The sequence below is a fragment of the Mandrillus leucophaeus genome, unplaced genomic scaffold (assembly GCF_000951045.1).
Source record: "Mandrillus leucophaeus isolate KB7577 unplaced genomic scaffold, Mleu.le_1.0 Scaffold1157, whole genome shotgun sequence".
NCBI classification, from domain to species: Eukaryota; Metazoa; Chordata; class Mammalia; order Primates; family Cercopithecidae; genus Mandrillus; species Mandrillus leucophaeus.
This window is the reverse complement of record NW_012099843.1, coordinates 361,668-383,168: the sequence shown is the minus strand read 5'-3', so window position 1 is coordinate 383,168 and position 21,501 is coordinate 361,668. Positions and strand designations below refer to the sequence as shown.

Genomic DNA, 21,501 nt, shown 5'->3' with positions numbered 1-21,501 from the left:
CACAAATACACAAAACTGCTCCTTACAGTCCTATATATTCCCCATTGCTCATGGATAATATTTAACATCTAGCATCCTTGGTATTGAATGTGAGGGTCTTTACAGCACAGCCCCCTCCATTACAACATTATCTCTGCCACTTCCTCATTTTCTCCTCATCTCTTTTATATTCCAGCTTTGCCTGACTAATTGCCATTTCCAAAACATGCCACGTTCTTCCAAGCTTTGTACCATTCCCTCTATCTGTTTTACTTGCAAAACCCTATTTATTTTTTAGTTCTCATATCCGTATTATTTTATATACTACTGTTCTTGGGCTAAGGCAAAAAATGTCACTGCCTTATTTATGTTTTATAATACTTTTATAACCACTATTATATCACATATTTGTTTTTATATAATCATTCACTTATATTTATGTTTTCCCAGCTAGATTCTTAATTTTCTCAAGAATAGACCAATTCTATATTTTGCTTTAGATTCGTGCCTTCTACAAAGCCTTCCACGATGTTTGGCATACAATAAGCCCTCAAAAAATGTCTACTGAATTAAGTTAAACATGATTCTAGAGGCCTGTGCAATAGATCATTGGCATCATCCAGCTTCTCACAATTTCATTGCATATTCTTCAAATCAACACTTAGAATGACAATTAGATTACACAGCATAATTTTCCCCAATGGGTGGGGCATTTTAACCAGTCTTGCCCATTTTTTTTTCTTGTGATGTCATGGGGGTGCCTTGAACATGCAGTCGAATTCCACACACAGAGCAGTCCTTTGTTCTTATCAACATCTCACAGCCTGTGAAGCTCTCAGTGTGCCTCTGTCCTTTGCCACAAACATGAGGCTCAAATTCCCTCTCATGGCCATAGTCCTGGAAATTGCCATGATTGTTTTATTTGCATTATTTGTTGAGTATGAAATGGACCAGACTACTCCCCAGCAGGTCAACATCACCACCTCAACAGACATGGGCAAATTCCTTGAGTTATATCCTCGTGAGTAGGCAATTTACTACTTACTATACATTTTTGGGTTCTTCAGTTTCTCAGAATGTGAAACAATTGACTACTATAAACCCTTGAGCTCCTTGTAGAATTATATGATGGTTATGTGTGCTAAGATATTACATGCTTGTGCTGTGACATCTGATCTTCTTCTCTGTGATTAAGGTGTTTGGTTAGAACTTTTTCCTATGAAAATATCAGAACAAGAAGCTGAAAATTAAAATAACCTATTCTTTTTGTATTGCTTATTTACTGCTAACTGACCTTCTTTTTTCCTTCAGTTGGTCACTAGTTCTGCAAAGAAAAGTATCACACTTCCTTTGCATTCCCCACTGAAAGGGCCAAGGGTAACTTTCGAGGAGAGAGAGTGCTAAGAAAATGAAATTATAAGAAGGGAACCCTAGATTTCATGTGAAGACCCTAAGGAATAAGAAGGGGTATTTAGCATGATGTAGGAAGTTAATGGAGTTTTAATCAAAAAGGTGTACTCAGAGTTTTACAATATTCTGAAAGGAAGCCGGTTTGTTCCTTTGAGATGAAAAGAAATGTGTGAATACTTAACCTATTTTAAAAACAACATCCTTCCTTTGGAATGATGACTAAGCAAAGAGAGAAATTTAGTTTCAAGTTTGGAAGGGTAGGCTGTAAAATAGGTAATATAACAATGATAACTACCATTTACTGAGTCCTTATTATAAACCAACACATCCATTACCTCATTAACCAAGAAGGGAGACAGTAGTAGGTAACTATCATATAGACTATTTACTTTTCTTAAGTAAGGTTAAAATAATCTTAAAAAAATAAAAATTATTTAAAATGGTATAATGTTTATTAGGCTTCATAGCATATGTCTAAGCTTTTTAAAAAAACAATTTGACACTCTTTTTTTTATTCCTACTTTTTATAGGGAATTAATGTAATGGGGGTATTCCCATGTAGAAATAATGGCCTAGAGTTGCTAAGTGACATAACAAAAATATAAAATTGAAAGTTAAGGACAGAATTAGGATAATAAGACAGAGAAAACTAGACTCCAAGTCCAGTTGTCTTTACACTGCATAGATGTCCAAGAGGGTTCTTGATTAAATTAAGTTTTATAATTTGCAAGTTAGAGAATAAAACAGAAAAATATTCTGTTCAACTATGTATGCTTTTGTACATTTCATTCATTCATCCATTTATTCATTTAGTAAATATTAAGCACTAAGCATGTGCTACAGTAAATTTATTCAAAAATAAAACAAATATGATTATTTTATTCTAAGACTCCACTGTCTAATACACTTGTAAACAAAGAGATGAAATACAATGTTAAAAATGCCAAAAAAAGATCTAAGATTAATATAGTTTAAATAAAGTTATCTTAAGACTCTAAGAGCTTAATAATTGCATCATTCAAGCTGAACTTTCTGAGTTTCAGCATCAAATCTCCTAGGTAAAACTTCAGTTCACAATTTGAGATCAAGACCAGGTTGAAGGAAAGTCACTAAACATGGTCATTTTTCAGTAACCTAGCAATAGATGAGTAAATTTTGGACATCTGGTGTGCAGCATAATTGATGATAGTTAACAATACTGTATGGATACTTGTAATTTCCTGAGAGGATATAGCTTCAATTCAATCTGATCATCCCCCGTCCCCCCCCCACACACAGGTATACACACACACACACACACACACACAAACACATACAGGTATACACACACAATGGTAACAACGTAGAGGTGATAAATGTGTTAACTAGCTTGACTGTAGTGATCATTTCACAAAGTATACGGATATCAAAATATCAAGTTGTATGCCTCAAATGTATGTAATTTTATATGTCAATTATATCTCAATAAATCTTTTTAAAAATATAGTTTAGTAGTCATATCACTCTTCTACACCACTTGTAAAAACATGAAAATTTTTTGATTTTATGATTCATGAAGAAAATGTTTATTAAACTACCAATTCTTGCAAGCAATCTTCAGTCTCTTAAGTTTGTAGGCACTAGGTAGTGAATAAAACAAACAAAATGGGATTCCATTGTGTATATATGCCACATTATTTTTTATCTATTCATCAACTGATGGATACTTAGGTTGATTCCGTATCTTGGCTATTGTGAATCGTGCTGCAATAGAAACATAAGAGTGCAAACATATCTTTCATTTTCTTTGGAAATATCCCTAGTAGTGAAATTGCTGGTTCATGTGATAGTTCTATTTTTAGTTTTTTGAGAAACTTGCATATTGTTTACATTATAATATACATTCCCACCAACAGTGTGTAAGAATTTCCTTTTCTCTGCATGGAGGTAGAGAGTAGAATGATGATTACTAGAGATTGGGAAGGGCGTTGGAACAGGGAAAATGATGAAGAAAGTTTGGTTAATGGTTACAAATATAAAGTTAGATAAAAGGAATAAGTTCTAGTGTATATAGTACAGTAAGGTGACTGTAGTTAACAATAATATATTGTATATTTTGAGATAACTAGAAGAGAAGATTTGAAATGTTTCCTATACAAAGAAATGATACATGTTCAAGGTGATGGATATCCTGAATAACATGACTTGCTTATTACAATTCATATGCATTTATCAAAATACCATCCACATATATCCCACAAATGTGTATAAATATTATGTATCAATTTTAAATAGAAAAGAAAATGAAAAAACAAAACAAAATGGACAAAGTCCATGTCCTCAGGAAGTTTACTTTCCATGGGGGAAGGCAGACAAGGAGATGTGCGACCAGACACATCTGAACGTCTAAATGTATACCATATATTTAAATGGTTAAAAAAAAATGCCATGGCTGTAAATGAAGCAAGATTAGAGACATAAATGCATTTGGACAAGAGATGTTTTTTCAGCCTCTCTCCACCAGGGTTATGTGAGAGAACAAAATCCTAATAATTCAAGGCATCCACTGCATGCAATTAATTAACTTGTCTCCTATGCACCTAGAATGCCACAAAGTGGAATTTTACATGAAAGGTAGCCTTCATTCATTCAAAATGCTGTCCATAGCCCAGTCTATACACAATTAAAAGTTCTCTCTTCAGTAAGGGTGGGTCTCAAGACTCAAAATTCTGGAAAGTTCTCATCTTCCAGTTCAGTTATATTATTCCTGCTTAAAATCGTTTGTAGAATAGACTGAGAAAGTACATGACTGAGGTGTTATATACATATATATAATATATATTTTATATATATATGTATTTCCCTACATTTCAAACAATTGACTTACACAAAGTTTATGTAATGGTATACGTTAATGGAGAACAGATTGTTTATATTCCTTAATAGAAAATAATGTTCAAGTCAAATGAGTATTTTGGGTGCCTACCTAGTTCCATGCCCAGTGCCAGTGCAGGGATTCAAGCATAGAAAAGGTTCGTTTCCTCCCCCAAGAAGTTCACAGTACGTTATGATAGTTCTCAATTGCAGTATGGTAAAAGATTTGAGTATTTCAAAAATAAATAAAGTTGTATATTAATCTACATTTTAAGTAAACTACAGAAAATACAAATTTATTCTCATCACTTGTATTCTGTTATGCTTTTTGAATGGGAGAGAAGGGAATTATGTTACAGAACCCTTGGATTTGCACACAGCCCTAAGCACTCTGAAACTATGTTATGTACCTGAATATCATGTTTCATGCCATGAATAACCTCTGAGATACTCATCTGATAAACTAGGTATACTCCATGGTTTTTGGCTTCCATAGCACCTATCAAAGTGCTGGTCACCCTGTTGAGTCAAATAATTTAAAAAGCACTGAAGTTTGACTGTGTCTGTCAGCTACTCCTTGCTAACATGTAGATGGACTAGAGAAAATTAAGGTTAAAGAGAAAGCTCTCTGGGGACTGTTTACTTTTTTTTTTAGAATTCCACAGATGCTAGGTGTTTAATATCTAGGGGACATTAAAATCATGTTAATGATCTTTTTATACTCTGTGGCATTAAAAATCCTTTAGTTTATCTTGTACTTTGATTGACTCATTTACTCATGTGTCACTCTGTAATACTGTTATATTGTTCATTTGAAAAATATTGATTCACTGACTTATACATATCTTCCAAATGTTGACATATTTCCATATATAACATAAAAAAAAGAATATCTGTTAATATCATCAACAATCTCTCTAGAAAAGTCTTGCCAAGTATCAGGAAGTTGATAAGCTTGTCATAGCAGAAACACATTTTCTGAAATTCTAATTGTTTAAAAATTGAGAATATATCACAGCTATAAATACTGTCCGTTCTTTAAATTGGGATGATAGCCTCATTTCATGCATTTTTCAGAAAATATCTGCCAGATACTCAAGTCTGAGAAGCAGCAATGTGTGTGTCAGTCTTTCTTTCAAGAAACAATGGAATCTTATTAAAATGTTTCTTGTTCAATTAGCAACTCAATCAATCACAAAATTGCTTTTTTTCTGAGATACCATCACATTTCAGTAGTGCTTTACATATATTTGTATTTCACCAGGCTGATTCATACGTATTAAAAAGTCATGTCATACACAAAAGGCAAATATGATCCTGGAATTGTAATGAAAATAGTTTTAACTTCTCAGACTCCCTGGAAGTTAGTCTGCAGGACACCCAGATATCTGTGGATCACACTTTGGGAACCACCGAAGACAGAGGTGAACTGGCAAAGGATCTACATATCACTTGAAATCATTTCATGACTTTCACCAAAAAATTCAGCAAATCTTCTTGTTACAAATGAAGGTAGCTGATTTGTGCTGTGTAAACCATTCCTAGGAAATGGTTTGTTGCTGTTTTGTTACCTGGAATTGTCATGAAAACTGAATTAATATACTGTCCATAATATATGACCTAACATAAAATACTAGTCTCTAGCAGAACCGATATGGTGCCTTTGAATTGAACAGTTTTGCCTATTTAAAAGACCTGGAAGCCATGGGCACAAATAGTACTAAGACCTTGGATTTGAAATATCATTCCCCACTCCGAGGCTCATTGGAGAAATTGCTGGTTCCAGGTTGGGGCAAAGAAAGCACAAGGTAACCTATGTGCTTAAAGATTAACAGGGCCATGTGAAAAGGACGCAGGATCCTGCTTGAAGGGGCATCAACAGGCCAAATTAGGAATACATAGAGTGTTAAAATAATAACGATATAATGGTAATAGAAATTCAAATAAGGAAAAAGGGATTCAATAAGCCCATAGAAATATTGCACAAAAAGGAAAAAGAGGAGAAGGAGGAAGCTCTTCTTTACAGAAGAAAACTAATTAATACAAAAGGAGAATAGACATAGAAAATTGCAATTTTTACCAGTTTATTACCAGTGTAATAATCCATTTCAGCAATGTTCATCATGGAATCTAAAATCACTGGTTGAAAAGTTATTGGACAGCATGGCAATCACATGGTCTGAAAGCATCACCCAGAGATTACTTGATATTTACAGGGTCAAAGTTACATTTATAATGGAGAGATCTGGCAACACAGTCTTAACCAAGTGGTCAAACCTACCATTATCAGTAATAGGAAAAACAAATTATGTGCTTCCTGGTGTGATCTAGTGGGAAGTACACAATACCATCTGTATAATATCTCGCCAAAAATGTTTAGTCTGATTCTCATCATGGTGAAACAATCAAACAAATCCAAATTGTAGGGCATTCTACATAAAAAATGAAATAATACCAGCAATGAAAAGCATGTAAGAGAACTGCTCTAAATCAAAGGCATCTAAAGACATATGACAAAGAAAATGTATGAAACTTGAGTGAATAATTAATCCAGAAATTTTATAAAAAGACAGTCTGGGGATAGTTGGAGTAATCTGAATATAATTTTATATTAGATCATGTTATTATATCGATGTTGGCATTTTTTGGATGTAATGCTGATATTATGGTATTTAGAATGTCCTTTTACTTAGGAGATGTACACACACACAAACACAGAAAGCAAGTGTGAAAATATTAATAACTGATAAATCTGAGTGAATAGTATATAAGTGTTTATTGTATTCTCTTTTCTAAATATTTGAAATATGTAAAAATAACATATTTAGAGGGAGGAAGGAAGATACTGCCCTAAGGATACTATTCTCTCAAAAAAAGATGAGTTTAGAATACAACCCACTGGTTCAAAAGACTGGAACTCACTCAGGCCAAAAAGCTATATGTATAGCAAACTACCTTGCCAGCCTCGAGCCACTAAAAAGCAGAACAAAATGAAACAAGAAAGCTAACCAAACTTTAACTGGAAAATGAACTTTGTGATTTTCACCAGTTAGTCTATAAGCAAAATTTTTCTGAATAAGACCAATATAGTACCAATTAGATGAATTTGCAATGGCCCTCACCGGTAATCTATTTATTTATGAATAACTGAGGCAATTCCTAAAAAGCTACAAGTGGCAGACTTTCTGTTGAGTTCTCTGAGACAAGCCACCCAATGACTCCTATCTTAAGGGTTGCATTCACTTCCTCCTGCAAAAGTGTCTAACTGGCAGTGGTCCATCAAGTCTATTTAAATAACTGATAAATGAGGACACAGAGCAACAAAGCAGACAGACAAATGAAATAAAACAAGAGGGATATGCACAACGTGGCAACTGTGTACAGTAACACTCAGAGAATGATTCTTAAAAGGTATCTAGAAGATTTTCAGGTAAAGGAGTATTGGGGCTGGGCTCACGCCTGCACTTTGGGAGGCTGAAGCAAGAAGATCACTTGGGCCCAGGAGTTTGAGATCAGCATGGAAAACATAGTGAGATCCTGTCGCTACAAAACATAAAATAAAAAATTAGCTGAGTCAGGTAGCGTGCACCTGTAATCCCAGACACTCAGGAGGCTGAGGCAGGAGGAGGTCAAGGCTGCAGTGAGTTATGTTCACATCACTGCACTACAGCCTGGGCAACAGAGCAAGACTCTCCCTCTCTCTTTCTCTCTCTCTCTCTCTCTCACACACACACACACACACACACAAAGTGTTGGGTGTGGGATGGAGTGGACATCATTCCAAGCAGCTGGCATATATATATACATACATACATACATACATACATACATATATATATATGTGAAATAGAAAGAAGGGAGAGTTTTGTTTCATTTGGGTGGTAGAGAGTGAGTTAGAATAATCAGTTATATTTTAACATGTTGAGTTATTAAGTGATATAGTTTGGCTGTGTCCCCAACCAAATTTCATCTTGAATTGTAGTTCCCAAAATTCCCACATATTGTGGGAGGGACCCAGTGGGAGGTAATTGAATCATGAGGGCAAGTCTTTTCTGTGCTGTTCTTGTGATAGTAAGTCTCACAAGATCTGATGGTTTTATAAATGGGAGTTCTCCTACACTAGCTCTCTCACCTATCACTATGTAAGACATGAGTCTGCTCTTCATTCACCTTCCACCATGATTTTGAGGCCTCCCCAGTCATGTGGAACTGTGAGTCAATTAAACCTCTTTCCTTTATAAATTACCCAGTCTCAGGTATATTTTTATTAGCAGTGTGAGAACAGATTAATGCAGTAAATTGGTACAGGTAGAGTGGGATGCTGCTGTAAAGATACCCAAAAATGTGAAAGCAACTTTGGAACTGGGTAACAAGCAGAGGTTGAAACAATTTGGAGGGGTCAGAGGAAGACAGGAAGATGTGGGAAAGTTTGGAACTTCCTTGAGACTTGTTAAACGGCTTAGACCAAAATGGTGATAGTGAGATGGGGAACTTGTTGGGAACTGGAGTAAAGGTCACTCTTGCTATACAAAGAGGCTGGCATAGTTTTGCCCCTGCCCTAAAGATCTGTGGAACGTGAGAAAGATGATTTAGGGTATCTGGTGGAAGAAATTTCTTAGCAGTAAAGCATTTGAGAGGTGACAGAGCATAAAAGTTTAGAAAATTTTCAGCTTGCTGATGCAGTAGAAAAGAAAATTCCATTTTCTGGGAAGAAATTTAATCCAGCTGCAGAAATTTACATTAAGTAATTAGGAGTCAAACGTTCCCTCATCACCGAGATGAGGGGAAAATGTCTCCAGGGCATGTTAGAGACCTTCACGGCCATCCCTTCCATCACAGGCCAGGAGGACTAGGAGGGAAAAATGGTTTCATGGGCCAGGTCCAGGGCTTCCCTGCTCTATGCAACCTCAGGACATGGTGCTCTGTATCTCAGCTGCTTCAGCTCTAGTCATGGCTGAAAGGGGTCAATGTACAGCTCTGGTTGTTTCTTCAGAGGCTACAAGCCCCAAGCCTTGGCAGTTTACCTGTGGTATTGGGACTGTGGAAGCACAGAAGTGAAGAATTGAGGTTTGGGAACTTCTGCCTAGATTTCACAGGATGTATGGAAGTGCCTAGATGTCCAGACAGAAACTTGCTGCAGGAGAAGAGCCATCATAGAGAACCTCTGCTAGGGCAGTGCAGAAGAGAAATGTGGGGTGCAAGCCCAAACACAGAGTCCCTACTAAAGCACTGTGTAGTGGAGCTGAGAAAAGGGCCACCATCCTCCAGACCCCAGAATGGTAGATCCACTGACAGCTTGCACCGTGCACCTGGAAAAGTCACAGACACTCAACTCTAGCTGTGAAAGTAGCCTGGAGAGGGGGCTGTATCCTGCAAAGCTACAGGGGCAGAGCTGCCCAAGGTCTTGGGAGCCCACTTCTTGCATCAGCATGACCTGGATGTGAAACATGGAGTCAAAGGAGATCATTTTGGAAATTTAAGATTTAAGGACTGCCCATTGGATTTCAGGTTTGCATGGGGCCTGTAGCTGCTTTGTTTTTGCCAATTTCTCCCATTTTGGATGGGAGTATTTACCCAATGCCTATACCCTCACCGTGTCTAGGAAGTAACTAACTTGCTTTTTATTTTACAGTCTCACAGGTGGAAGTGACTTGCCTTGTCTCACATGAAACTGTGGACTTTTGAGTTAATTCTGAAATGAGTTAAGACTTTGGAGGACTGTTGGGAAGGCGTGATTGGTTTTGAAATGCAAGAACATGAGATTTGGGAGGGGCTGGAGTGAAATGAGGTGGTTTGTCTGTGTTCCCACTCAAATCTCATCTTAAATTGTAGTTCCCATAATTCCCATGTGTTGTGGGAAGTAACCAGTGGGAAGTAATTGAATCATGGGGGCCAGTCTTTCCTGTGCTGTTCTCGTGATAGTGAATAAATCTTATGAGAGTTGATGGTTTTATAAAGGAGAGTTGTCCTACACAAGCTCTCTTGCCTGCTACCATGTAAAACATGACTTTTCTCCTCCTTTACCTTTCACCATGATTGTGAGGCCTCCTCAACCTTGTGGAACTGTGAGCCAATTAAACCTTTTTCTTTTACAGATTACCCAGTCCTGGGTATGTCTTTATTAGAACTGTGAGAACAGGCTAATACATTAGGGCTTGCAAGATATCCTATTGCGAGACATAAAAGTAGAATAGAACAAAATTAACAACATAAATTAAACTCTACTAATGAATGAGATGATGCTGAGGATGCTGATGCTGCTGATGGTTGTGGTGATGGCAATGATGATGGTGAAATTGTATCCTGTCAGGTTCTGGTTACCAACCTCAAACCCAAATTTATTTTTAGCAGAAAAGTAGGACAAATTTTAAATTATAATAAAACCACTGATTGTAATGATGCTTAATTTGTCATAGGCACTGTGTGAACTTACTGTGTATTTTCTAATCCTCAAAACAACCCTTGGAATACACATGTTAAGAAGCAATACCTATGATAAAATTGGGGTTTAGAAAGATTAAGCAATTTGTCCAAGGTCAAATGTTTAGTAAATGAAAGTGCTTAGTCAGATTCCAACCCAGATTGTCTGCCTCCAAAACCTGTGTTTTAACCACTACGTTCTATAGGCAGCATTGTTTATCAGGTAGGAATTTAGGCCATATTTGTCTACATGGATCTATTGTCTCCAACAGATTTGCCAAAATATTTCTTGGTCTTCACTAACATCAGTCGACTTTTAAAGGGTGAGAATATATTATTTGTGGGGAAAATGAGTTTACTCAGTGAAAATATCAAGTTGAGTGATCTTATGTCCTTGTATTCTAAACAAAAATTGTAGAATTCAAAGCAATTGATGTTTTCCAAGATAAGGCACTGTGAGCTTAAAATATATAAAGATATATACAGACAAACACATATTTACACATAGAAAGAGATGAAATTGTGTTTTACACAGCTGATAATATGGGGGGGCGTTATGCATATCATCAACTAATAGCAAAGAAACAGGTTTGGCTATTTGAAAACAGCTAAATATAGTGGTCTCCTCTAAGATTGAGCCTAAATGTGATAGTCCTTAATATACACCAATATCAAAACATAAAAGTTTGTTAGATGTCAGATGTACACCAGAGTTTACATGTTTATTCTGGATATATTTCACACGCACACTGTACCAGATACTGGAGACATGAGGAGGTAAATAAAACACATGCCCTCATGGAGCCTTATGAAGTATTAGTCCCATTTTACAGATGAGGAAACTGAGGCTCAGAGCAATTCACTGGTTATCCAAAGACACACAGCTAGTAAACAATTAGAATGGAATATAAATTACTAGCTAGCGTTGAGCTGACACAGTGTTTTTGATCAGTGTGATGCCTCTCTAAATGTGAAAGATGCCAGGCACAGTGGCTCATGCCTGTAATCCCAGCACTTTGGGAGGCCAAGGCTGATGGATCACCTGAGGTCAGGAGTTCGAGATCAACCTGGCCAACATGGTGAAATCCCACCTGTACCGAAAATACAAAATTAACCAGGTGTGGTGGCATATGCCTGTAGTCCCAGCTAATGGGGAGGCTGAGACAGGAGAATCGCTTGAACCCAGGAGGCAGAGGTTGCAGTGAGCCGAGATCGTGCCATTGCATTCTAGCCTAGGCAAGACAGAGCGAGACTCTGTCTCAGTAAAAAAATAAATAAATAAATAAATAAATAAATAAATACATAAATAAATAAAATAATAAATAAATAAATGTGAAAGACACAACTTATCACAGCCAGGGAGATGGGAATGCTAAGAACAGTGTAGGATTCTAATGCCTTGAGATTTCTTCGCTTCTATAGTTTTCACTATCCTCTTTTATTTTCTGTTAACAACTTTCAGGAAAATGCTTGAAATAAAAAACACTGAGTTGCTATGATCTCAGGGGGCAGCAAGGCATGGGAGAAGAGAGCAAGGAAAGCGTAGGCACCTGGTTCCCTCCACCCTGCTATCTTGGCCCAAAACAGAGTGCAAAATTTGCTGTGCTACTGGGCAGAAATTTGTAAGTAAATCAAGCCAGCATTTTCTGTTTTGGTATAAAACGTTTAAAGAAAATGAAAGTTTTACACTACTTACTAATAATCCTTAAAAGCATAGTTGATTTAGATGAGGATTTCCCCACAGCAGCATCCTTAACACTTTGAGCCCAATACTTCCTTGCGGGAAGCTGTCCTATTCACCACAGGATGTTTGGCAGCATCCCTCAGGAGATCAGTGGCACCACTCTACCTACTCGAGTTGCAACAACCACAAATGTCTCCAGACATTGTCAAATGTACTCTGGGGGCTAATATTACCTCTTGTTGAGAATCACTTATTTAGACAAGACTTGACAATCCTTAAAACCTGTTGGAAGTCTTCTCCAAAGTGCAAACCCCTAAAGGAGTTCCTTTTCTTCTATAAAATGGACACTATTCCTTCAGTGACAGAGCCTTGTACCACACAACTATAGTTGTGGCCCTCTCCCTGGTTCCCACCCACAAACTCTTAAAGCAGGATAAATGATAACGCAATAATCCTAGTTGTTTATAAACCTTTTTATTCATATCTTTCATACCGAATCATTATCTGTCAAGAGCCTCCACAACTTTTTAAGCTCTTACTAATTTAAATAATAAATGAGGTTCTTAAGCCCCCTTGTGGCGAAAAGCAGTAACAAGAATTACATCAGAAGAGGGAAAAATATTGAAGCACAGTCAATATATGAAATTTCTTTACCCCAATATAAAATATCCGGTTTTCCATCAAAGGGGAAGAGGGGTGAATGCTGCAGAACTATTGTTCCACTAAGGGAAATTATGAAATTAGATAAAACAATTTCTTAAATTAGTTGGTGTATTAGTTCATTTTCACACTGCTGATAAACACATACCCGAGACTGGTAATTTATGAAAGAAAGAGGTTTATTTGACTTACAGTTCCACATGTCTGAGGAGGCCTCACAATCATGGTGGAAGGCAAGGAGGAGCAAGTCACGTCTTACATGGGTGGCAGCAGGCAAAGAGAGAGCTTGTGCAGAGAAACTCCTGTTTTTAAAACCATCAGACTGCCGGGCGTAGTGGCTCACACCTATAATCCAGCACTTTGGGAGGCCAAGGAGGGTGGATCACAAGGTCGGGAGTTTGAGACCAGCCTGACCAACATGGTGAAACCCTGTCCCCACTAGAAATATCAAAATTAGTCATCCATGGTGGCCCATGCCTGTAACCCCAGCTATTTGGGAGGCTGAGACAGGAGAATCACTTGAGCCTGGGAGGTGGAGGTTGCAGTGAGCCAAGATTGCACCACTGCACTCCAGCCCACTCACTATCACAAGAACAACACGGGAAGGACCTGCCTCCATTATTCAGTCATCTCCCACCGGGTCCATCCCACAACACATGGGATTATGGGAGCTACAAGATGAGATTTGGGTGAAGACACAGAGCCAAACCATATCAGTTGGTAACTGCGCAGTTTAAAATCAATAGATTACAGGGAGAACCAGAGTGCTCTAAGGAAAAAAAAAAAAAAAGTTAGAAAAACTTTGTGTAATTAAAAAAAATGAACAAAATGAAAAAAAACTGAGTCCTTATTTTTATTATACTTTGTGACTATAAACAAGTCACCTAACTTCTGTGTGTCTTAGAGTCCTGACCTAAATGCAAAATAAAATAAATTGTAGAGCTAAGACACTTTAGACATCATGTAATCCGAGTATTCCTTAAAAAAAAAACTGAGTACCATAAAGGTTTAGTAAAACCATAGTAAGAATCATGCATATACTCTAAGTTCCCCTCCAACTTATTCTATGATCTAGATCAAATTTTTACATATAAAAATTAAATGGCTCAAGCCTGTAATCCCAGCACTTTGGGAGGCTGAGATGGGCGGATCACAAGGTCAGGAGATCGAGACCATCCTGGTTAACAGGGTGAAATCCCGTCTCTACTAAAAAAATACAAAAAACTAGCCAGGCGAGGTGGCGGGCACCTATAGTCCCAGCTACTCAGGAGGCTGAGGCAGGAGAATGGCATAAACCTGGGAGGCAGAGCTTGCAGTGAGCTGAGATCCGGCCACTGCACTCCAGCCTGGGCGACAGAGCTACACTCTGTCTCAAAAAAAAAAAAAAAAATTAAATGGTGGCAAATCAATGTGTAAAGAAAAATGAATGATGTGGTTATCTATACTTCAAAAAGCAGAAAGGGAAACAGGTTGATATTAACTGACATGACAAGTGCCCGTCAGCGAGTCAGGTAAAATCTCAGTTCCAGGGTACCCTGGGTAGGTATGGGGTGGGAATCAACACCTTAAGGATCAACACTTGAGGGAAAAGGATTTGAGGAGAGAAGTAGAAGTTCTCAGCTGACCCTGCAGGAGGCTCTGAAGCTAGGATTGTCCAGGTTTAGGTGGTCATTTTCTGAAACAAGGGTTGCTCATGTGAATCGGTTATTGTGTCCAGACTACCCTAGAGAAGAGCTATGACCTTGAGCAAAACAGCAGCATTTTCCAGAAAGAATTGAGACCTTAGGGCTTCATCTGGCAGCACTCCTGACAGTCAGGGAAAATGGGAGGAATAAGTCTTTTGATCTGAAGGGAGCATCTGGGTAGCGCATCTCAGCATCCACTGCAGTAGACAAGCCTGAGTAGTGTACCATAGTCTCTTACCCTCAACACACTACCCTGAGCCTGATGGCAGAACAGAAGTAGAGAGAAGCCAAGAAGTAGTAACGTCTCTGTGTGCCTCGGAAGCCAGAGCTCTGCTTTGGTCATTTTATACCCCTGCAGTGCTCAATGAACAGAGAAATCAGAAAAGTCAGGTTGGAGTTCAAATCCTGAGTTCACCCTTTGGGCAAATTAATTGACCTTTAATGTCGGTTTCTTCTGGGACATATTTTCAAGGCATATCCTTCCTCATACCTATTTCCACTTAAACCTCTGGCCACAGTGGTGATATTTAATTAAAAAGAGACTATGGGGCCAGGCATGGTGGGTCATGCCTGTAATCCCAGCACTTTGGGAGGCCGAGGAGAGCAGATCACCTGAGGTCAGGAGTTCAAGACCAGCCTGGCCAACATGGTGAAACCTTGTCTCTACTAAAATACAAAACTCAGCCAGACATGGTGGCATGCACCTGTAATTCCAGCTACTTGGGACGCTGAGGCAGGAGAATTTCTTGAACCTGGGAGGCGGAGGTTGCAGTGAGCCGGGTTCATGCCACTGCACTCCATCCTGGGCAACAGAGCGAGACTCCATCTCCTCCCCACTCCCCGCCCCACCACAAAAGGAGAGAGAGAGAGACTATGGTACCCCACTCAGGTTTGTCCACTGTAGTGGATGCTGTTATGTACTGTCCAGATCCTCCCTTCAGATCAAAGGACTATTTCCAGTCAAAAATGTCAATTTCATATATGGCTTATCCATATATATGTCTTACCAACTTAGTTGTCAGTTTCTTGAAGAGTTCATGTGTTCACTATCTTGCATTTGATTGTATGTTTTATTGGTATAATACTTTATTGTATGCAAATCCTCCTACACAGGTGATCCCACTTGGATTATTCTGTGAAATAGGGCCTTTACAATGTTGCAGATGAAAACACTGAAGCCCATAGAGAGTAAGTGACTTGCCCAGGGTCACACAATCATGTGATTGAATTCAGGTGCCTGAGCCCATATCCCCAGACACCAAGTTGAATATTTGTTACTGAAGAGGATACACCCTTTATGTTTATTAATGCTTCATGGTTCATAAAGTGCTAACAGAGATTATCCCATTTGACTCAAATAATGATCTGGTAAGATTTTTGTGGCTGGTGCTATTATACACATTTGATGAATGGAGACTCATCCATCAAAGAAACATACTGCTTCCTATCTGATACGCAAGCTACTAGGCCAAGTTAAAGAGAGCCAAGTATGAATGTGTCCAAACCCCTTCAATCAACAAATTCACAATCTAGTGCAGGAGATGGACACCTTATTGACTATTATCGTTCGACAAATGCTAAATAAATGCTAATATAGCATGACAAATGATAAAGCTGAAGTATATACACAAAGCTATGTAAATGAAAAGATAAAATATTCTGTTTCCTGGGAGTTTTGGTAAAGTGCAAGAAAGGGTGATGCTTGCTCTGTGCTTTGTAAGGCTATCTTCACGTGGAAAACAATGTAAAATTCCTCAGGAACAGGATGAAAGGCACACTGTTGTAATAGCGCATAGTCTTCCCAATAAAAAGCTCCAATGCTGAATAACTTGCCAAAGTCTCTTGGTTGGTAAGTAGTCAAGCTGGCGTTGGAACCAAACTTTTGCTTCCCAGCTAATGCTCTCTTTTCCCAGTGTGTTATACAAAGGTGGTAGCACTTAATACGTGGGATATACTATGATGCAATACTTTCTTCATGCTCTCCTAATGCAGATTTTTTTTCCTTTACTCTTTTCCAGTGTTCCAAGATGTACATGTTATGATATTTGTTGGGTTTGGCTTCCTCATGACCTTCCTGAAGAAATATGGCTTCAGCAGTGTGGGTATCAACCTACTCATTGCTGCTTTGGGCCTCCAGTGGGGCACTGTTGTACAGGGAATCCTGCATAGCCAGGGACAGAAAATTACCATTGGAATCAAAAAGTGAGCATCCTTACTATGGGCTGAATGTTTGTATCCTCCAGAATTCATATATTATGAACTCTTAACCTGCAACATGATGATATTAAGAGGTGGGGGATTTGGGAGGTGACCAGGTCATGAAGGCAGAGTGCTTATGAATGTGGTCAGCATCCTTGTGAAAGAGGTCCACAGGAGATTCCTCACCCCTTCCGCTATGTGAGAACATAGCTGGAAGGCACCACTTACCAATCAGAAAGGGAGCCCTCATCAGACACCAAGTCTGTCAGCATCTTGATCTTGGGCTTCTCAGCCTCCAGAACTGTAAGAAATAAATTTATGTTTTTTATAAACAACCCAGTTTATGGTATTTTGTTATAGCAGTCCAAACAGACTAAACAATTCTTTATTTTTCAGCCATTGCATTTTCAGATCAATCGTTTCTCTGGTAGTCCACTATCATTTACTGTGCTGGCTGGCAAATTGCCTTCCTTATGTAACAGAAAATTGTTGAAATTCAAAAATCTGAATCAATGCCTTGCTCTACTGAGCTGGATAATACATTCATGTCTGTAATATCTCTGGTTTGACTTTGAGGGTATGAGAAACCCTCTTCCATAAAAGTATTATTCCTTCCACCTCAGATACAGGGAGCAAAAGTTTCCCATTCATTGTTTTTCAGATTGTTTCTAAAGCGTAAACATGTATTCTTGTTGTGCAATAGTAAACACATACTCCAGAAATAATTCACTGATTAAATCAACGAATATAAAGTAAAACCCTAAATGAGATAAAAGGTAAGTTAAAATATATACATTAGAGCAACTAAAGAAACTCTTTAGTTGGAGGGAGGAGTAAGGAAGTGGGAGATGATGAGTAAGTCTGGGAAGCACCGGATGGGCCTGGTGGGAGATGGGATTGCACTTTGGTCAGTTTTATGTTAGGTGTGCATTACTCTTCAATTTATTCTTGTTTCCCCTCAGCATGATAAATGCAGACTTCAGTACAGCCACAGTTCTGATATCTTTTGGAGCTGTCCTGGGAAAAACGAGCCCCACCCAAATGCTGATCATGACAATTATAGAAATTGCTGTATTTGCTGGCAATGAATATCTGGTTGGTGAAATATTTAAGGTAAGAGTTAGAAAATTTATACTTACCTAGCCTTGGACATCAGTTCTGGCTACAAAAAACAATGGGTGTCTATGGTATATGGGAGCAAATCTTGGTGAGAGTGATACCATAGCAAATACTAACAATAACCATCATTTACTGAGTGCCTACTGTTAAGTAGGAGTTTTGTAAACATTATCTCATTTCATCTTCACAACAACACTGCATGGTACGTATTATTTTTATTATCTCATACATACACCATAAAAACTGATTATCACAGATACTGAATGACTTGCCAGAGTCCGAATTCACCTCCAGATTGTTCTAATTCCTCAACTCTTCTTTTGCTTATCAATGATCAATTCCTTTTTATATTTTTACTACTAGGTGAATAGCCCTATATAAAGCCTTATAGTGGTTTTTGTTAAGGCCTCAATGAAACCTTTTTCTCCACAAATATTTCATTGATTCCTCCCAGGAATAATAAATAAATAAAGAACACTTTGGGGCACTCTCTAGTACTTTGTGATTTTGTTTATATTTCTATTAACATCAATTCAACTGCAAATATTTTTGACAACTTTCTAGATGTTGGGGACTCAATGACAAACAAAACATGAAGGTTCCTGCTTTTATAGAGCTTACACTCTAGTGGAAGAGACAGAAAACAAATAAAGAATTGCACATTCATCTACCCACCCAAAGACACAAACACACAAATGTTATTATAAATTGCAATACATGCTATGAAAAATACGTATGGTGGGACTATGAGAAAGTGTAACTGGAAGATTAGTTTAGATTGTAGAATCAAGGAGGGGTTCCCTGAGGAAGTGACAGTTACACTGGACCTAAAAGATATCTAGAAGTTTTCAAGTAACTAGTGGAGAGAAACGTTCTTCAAGCCAAAGTAACAACAACCACAGTCTTGAATTGGTGATGAAGAACTAAAAGAAAACTTTTTTAGAGTAAGGTGAAAGGACTTGACCGATACCAGATGAAACTACCAAGGTAAGTGGGTCCAATTAATAAAGACTCTGTCAACTCTGTGTGCTAGCTGAATGAAGACTTGTTCAATGATTCCAAAGGGAAACATAGAAGGTTATTTTGCCTACAAATATGTGAGCATTTCAAGAGAGGCACAGGCTCACATGGTATTTGGAAAGTCCAAGCATGATTAATCACCACCTCCCACCTTCCTGAAGCCACCTGGTGAAGCAAAGCAAGGTTTCCCAGCTGGGAGGGGACTAAGTGTTGCTGGGAGGGTAAAGATTGCTAGATAGCTCATATATGCTGGGAAGATATTTGACTCATTCCAACCAAGTGTGGATCTTCAAGGGGACTGGGTCTGTCTATGTCTAGCAAATAAAGGAACAACAACTAGGAGACCATTTTTACTTAAATTTGAAAATCTTTCATAAATAGATGTGTGTCATCTTACTGTCTATAAGTACAGATGAATGTCTAGAATTTGACCCTCTGAGTATTCCCTCTAGGGGATGGAAATGTAGAAAACTGAGTCAAATCCACACCATATCCTAAAGAGGAATCGAAATCTCTTCAGATGAATCTGGGACCTCAACTGGTTTTCAGGTCATCATAGAGCCAAATAAAAAAACAAACAGGGCAAAAATTCTGGTTTTTTGAAGTTTCAAGTCTTGAATTACAATTAAGTGAGCTTTAACTGCAATTTCAAGTGAACATATCATCTTCGTTTTTTATCACAAGCAATATCTTTTTTATTTATTTATTTATTTATTTATTTTGAGATAAGTTCTTGCTTTGTCACCTAGGTTGGAGTGCAATGTGACAATCATAGCTCACTGTAACCTCAAACTCCTAGGCTCAAGTCATTCTCCTGCCTCAGCCTCCCCAGTAGCTGGGACTACAAGGCAGCCACCACCATGCCAGGCTGTGCAATACATATTTCACTCAAAATCTCCATCACCTAGAGAAGTAAACTTGCATGTCTTGTGTGCCCACTAGGGAACTAGTGCTTTAGAAATATGAGGTCTTATCTAAGTCTCACCACAAACTCTGTTGAGTGTGGGTAATATTTCCCCATTTTACAGAACCCTTAGATCAGAGATGTTTAATAATTTGTCTAAAGTCACATTGCAAGGAAGTAACTGACCTAGGATTGAAAGTCAGTGGTGTGTGGCCCCAAATTCTGTGCTATTTCTATTTTACTCCCTGTTTTACCCCTCTTTCTCTGACACAATCTTTCTGTCCCTCTTTAATTTTTTTAAGTCGTTTAACCAACAATGCAATTCTTTCATTGACTTTCCTCCCATAAATGAGTCTCAGGTTCACCTCTATTTATATGAATGTTATTTTGTCCCTTCAGGCCTCTGACATCGGAGCATCAATGACGATCCATGCCTTTGGGGCCTACTTTGGCTTGGCTGTAGCAGGCATCTTGTATCGATCTGCACTGAGAAGGGGGCATAAAAATGAAGAGTCCACTTACTACTCAGACTTGTTTGCAATGATTGGTGAGTGTGGATAAACTTGCTTGAATCTTATCTATTTGAAAAGGGGCCAGGGAAGGTTAACTTCAACACAGGTGTGAGATGCTCAAAAAAAAATCCAAGCCAAGCATGGTAGTGAACGACAGTAGCCTCAGCTACTCAGGAGACTGAGGTGGGATTGCTTGAGCCCAGGAGTTTGAGTCTAGCCTGGGTAACACAGTGAGACTCCATCTCTAAAAAATAATAATAGTAAATTTAATTAAACTTTGAAAAAAGGAGCATCTTTTGCATACTACTTTATGCTGGCTCAATTCTCCTCTTTTCTCCTAACAGTAGATAATCAAGCCTAAAGAGAGACATTGTCAGTGGCCAAAGGAAACTACATCCTCCAGGCTGGGCGCAGTGGCTCACACCTGTAATCCCAGCACTTTGGGAGGCCAAGGCGGGTGGATCACAAGGTCAGGAGTTCGAGACCAGCCTGACCAACATGCTGAAACCCCCGTCTCTACTAAAAATACAAAAAAAAAAAAAAAATTAGGTGGGCATGGTAGCCCGCACCTGTAATCCCAGATACTCAGGAGGCTGAGGCAGGAGAATTGCTTGAACCCAGGAGGTGGAAGTTGCAGTGAGCAGAGATCGAGCCACTGCACTCCAGCCTGGGTGACAGAGGGACACTCTGTCTCAAAAATAAATAAGTAAATAAAGCAAGTTGCATCTTTTGGACTGTCTTCCATATTCAGAACTAATATCCCCTCTTTGGGTTCACTACAGGGACTCTCTTTCTATGGATGTTTTGGCCCAGCTTTAACTCGGCCATTGCTGAACCTGGAGACAAACAGTCCAGGGCCATTGTAAACACATACTTCTCTCTCGTTGCCTGTGTGGTCACAGCCTTTGCCTTCTCCAGCCTAGTGGAGCGCCGAGGCAAGCTCAACATGGTAAGTGCCGCCTTAGCCCTCATGGAAATTTCACTTCACGACACTGACAGTTGCTCAGATAAGTAGTAGGTAATTTCCACATCACTGCTGAACTCCCAAGACAACTC

General features: G+C 38.5%; 1 protein-coding gene across 1 annotated transcript in view; it reads left to right on the top strand.

Annotated features, from left to right (window-relative positions):
* Window positions 1-768: 768 nt before the first annotated feature.
* The window catches only part of RHAG (Rh-associated glycoprotein), a 30,865-nt gene continuing 10,132 nt past the window's right edge, over window positions 769-21,501 (top strand). The window contains 5 exon segments of the mRNA XM_011998388.1: window positions 769-1,000; window positions 16,710-16,893; window positions 17,853-18,003; window positions 20,333-20,480; window positions 21,228-21,456. Coding sequence (XP_011853778.1) covers window positions 844-1,000; window positions 16,710-16,893; window positions 17,853-18,003; window positions 20,333-20,480; window positions 21,228-21,456 — 869 coding nt within the window. The 5' untranslated portion in view covers window positions 769-843.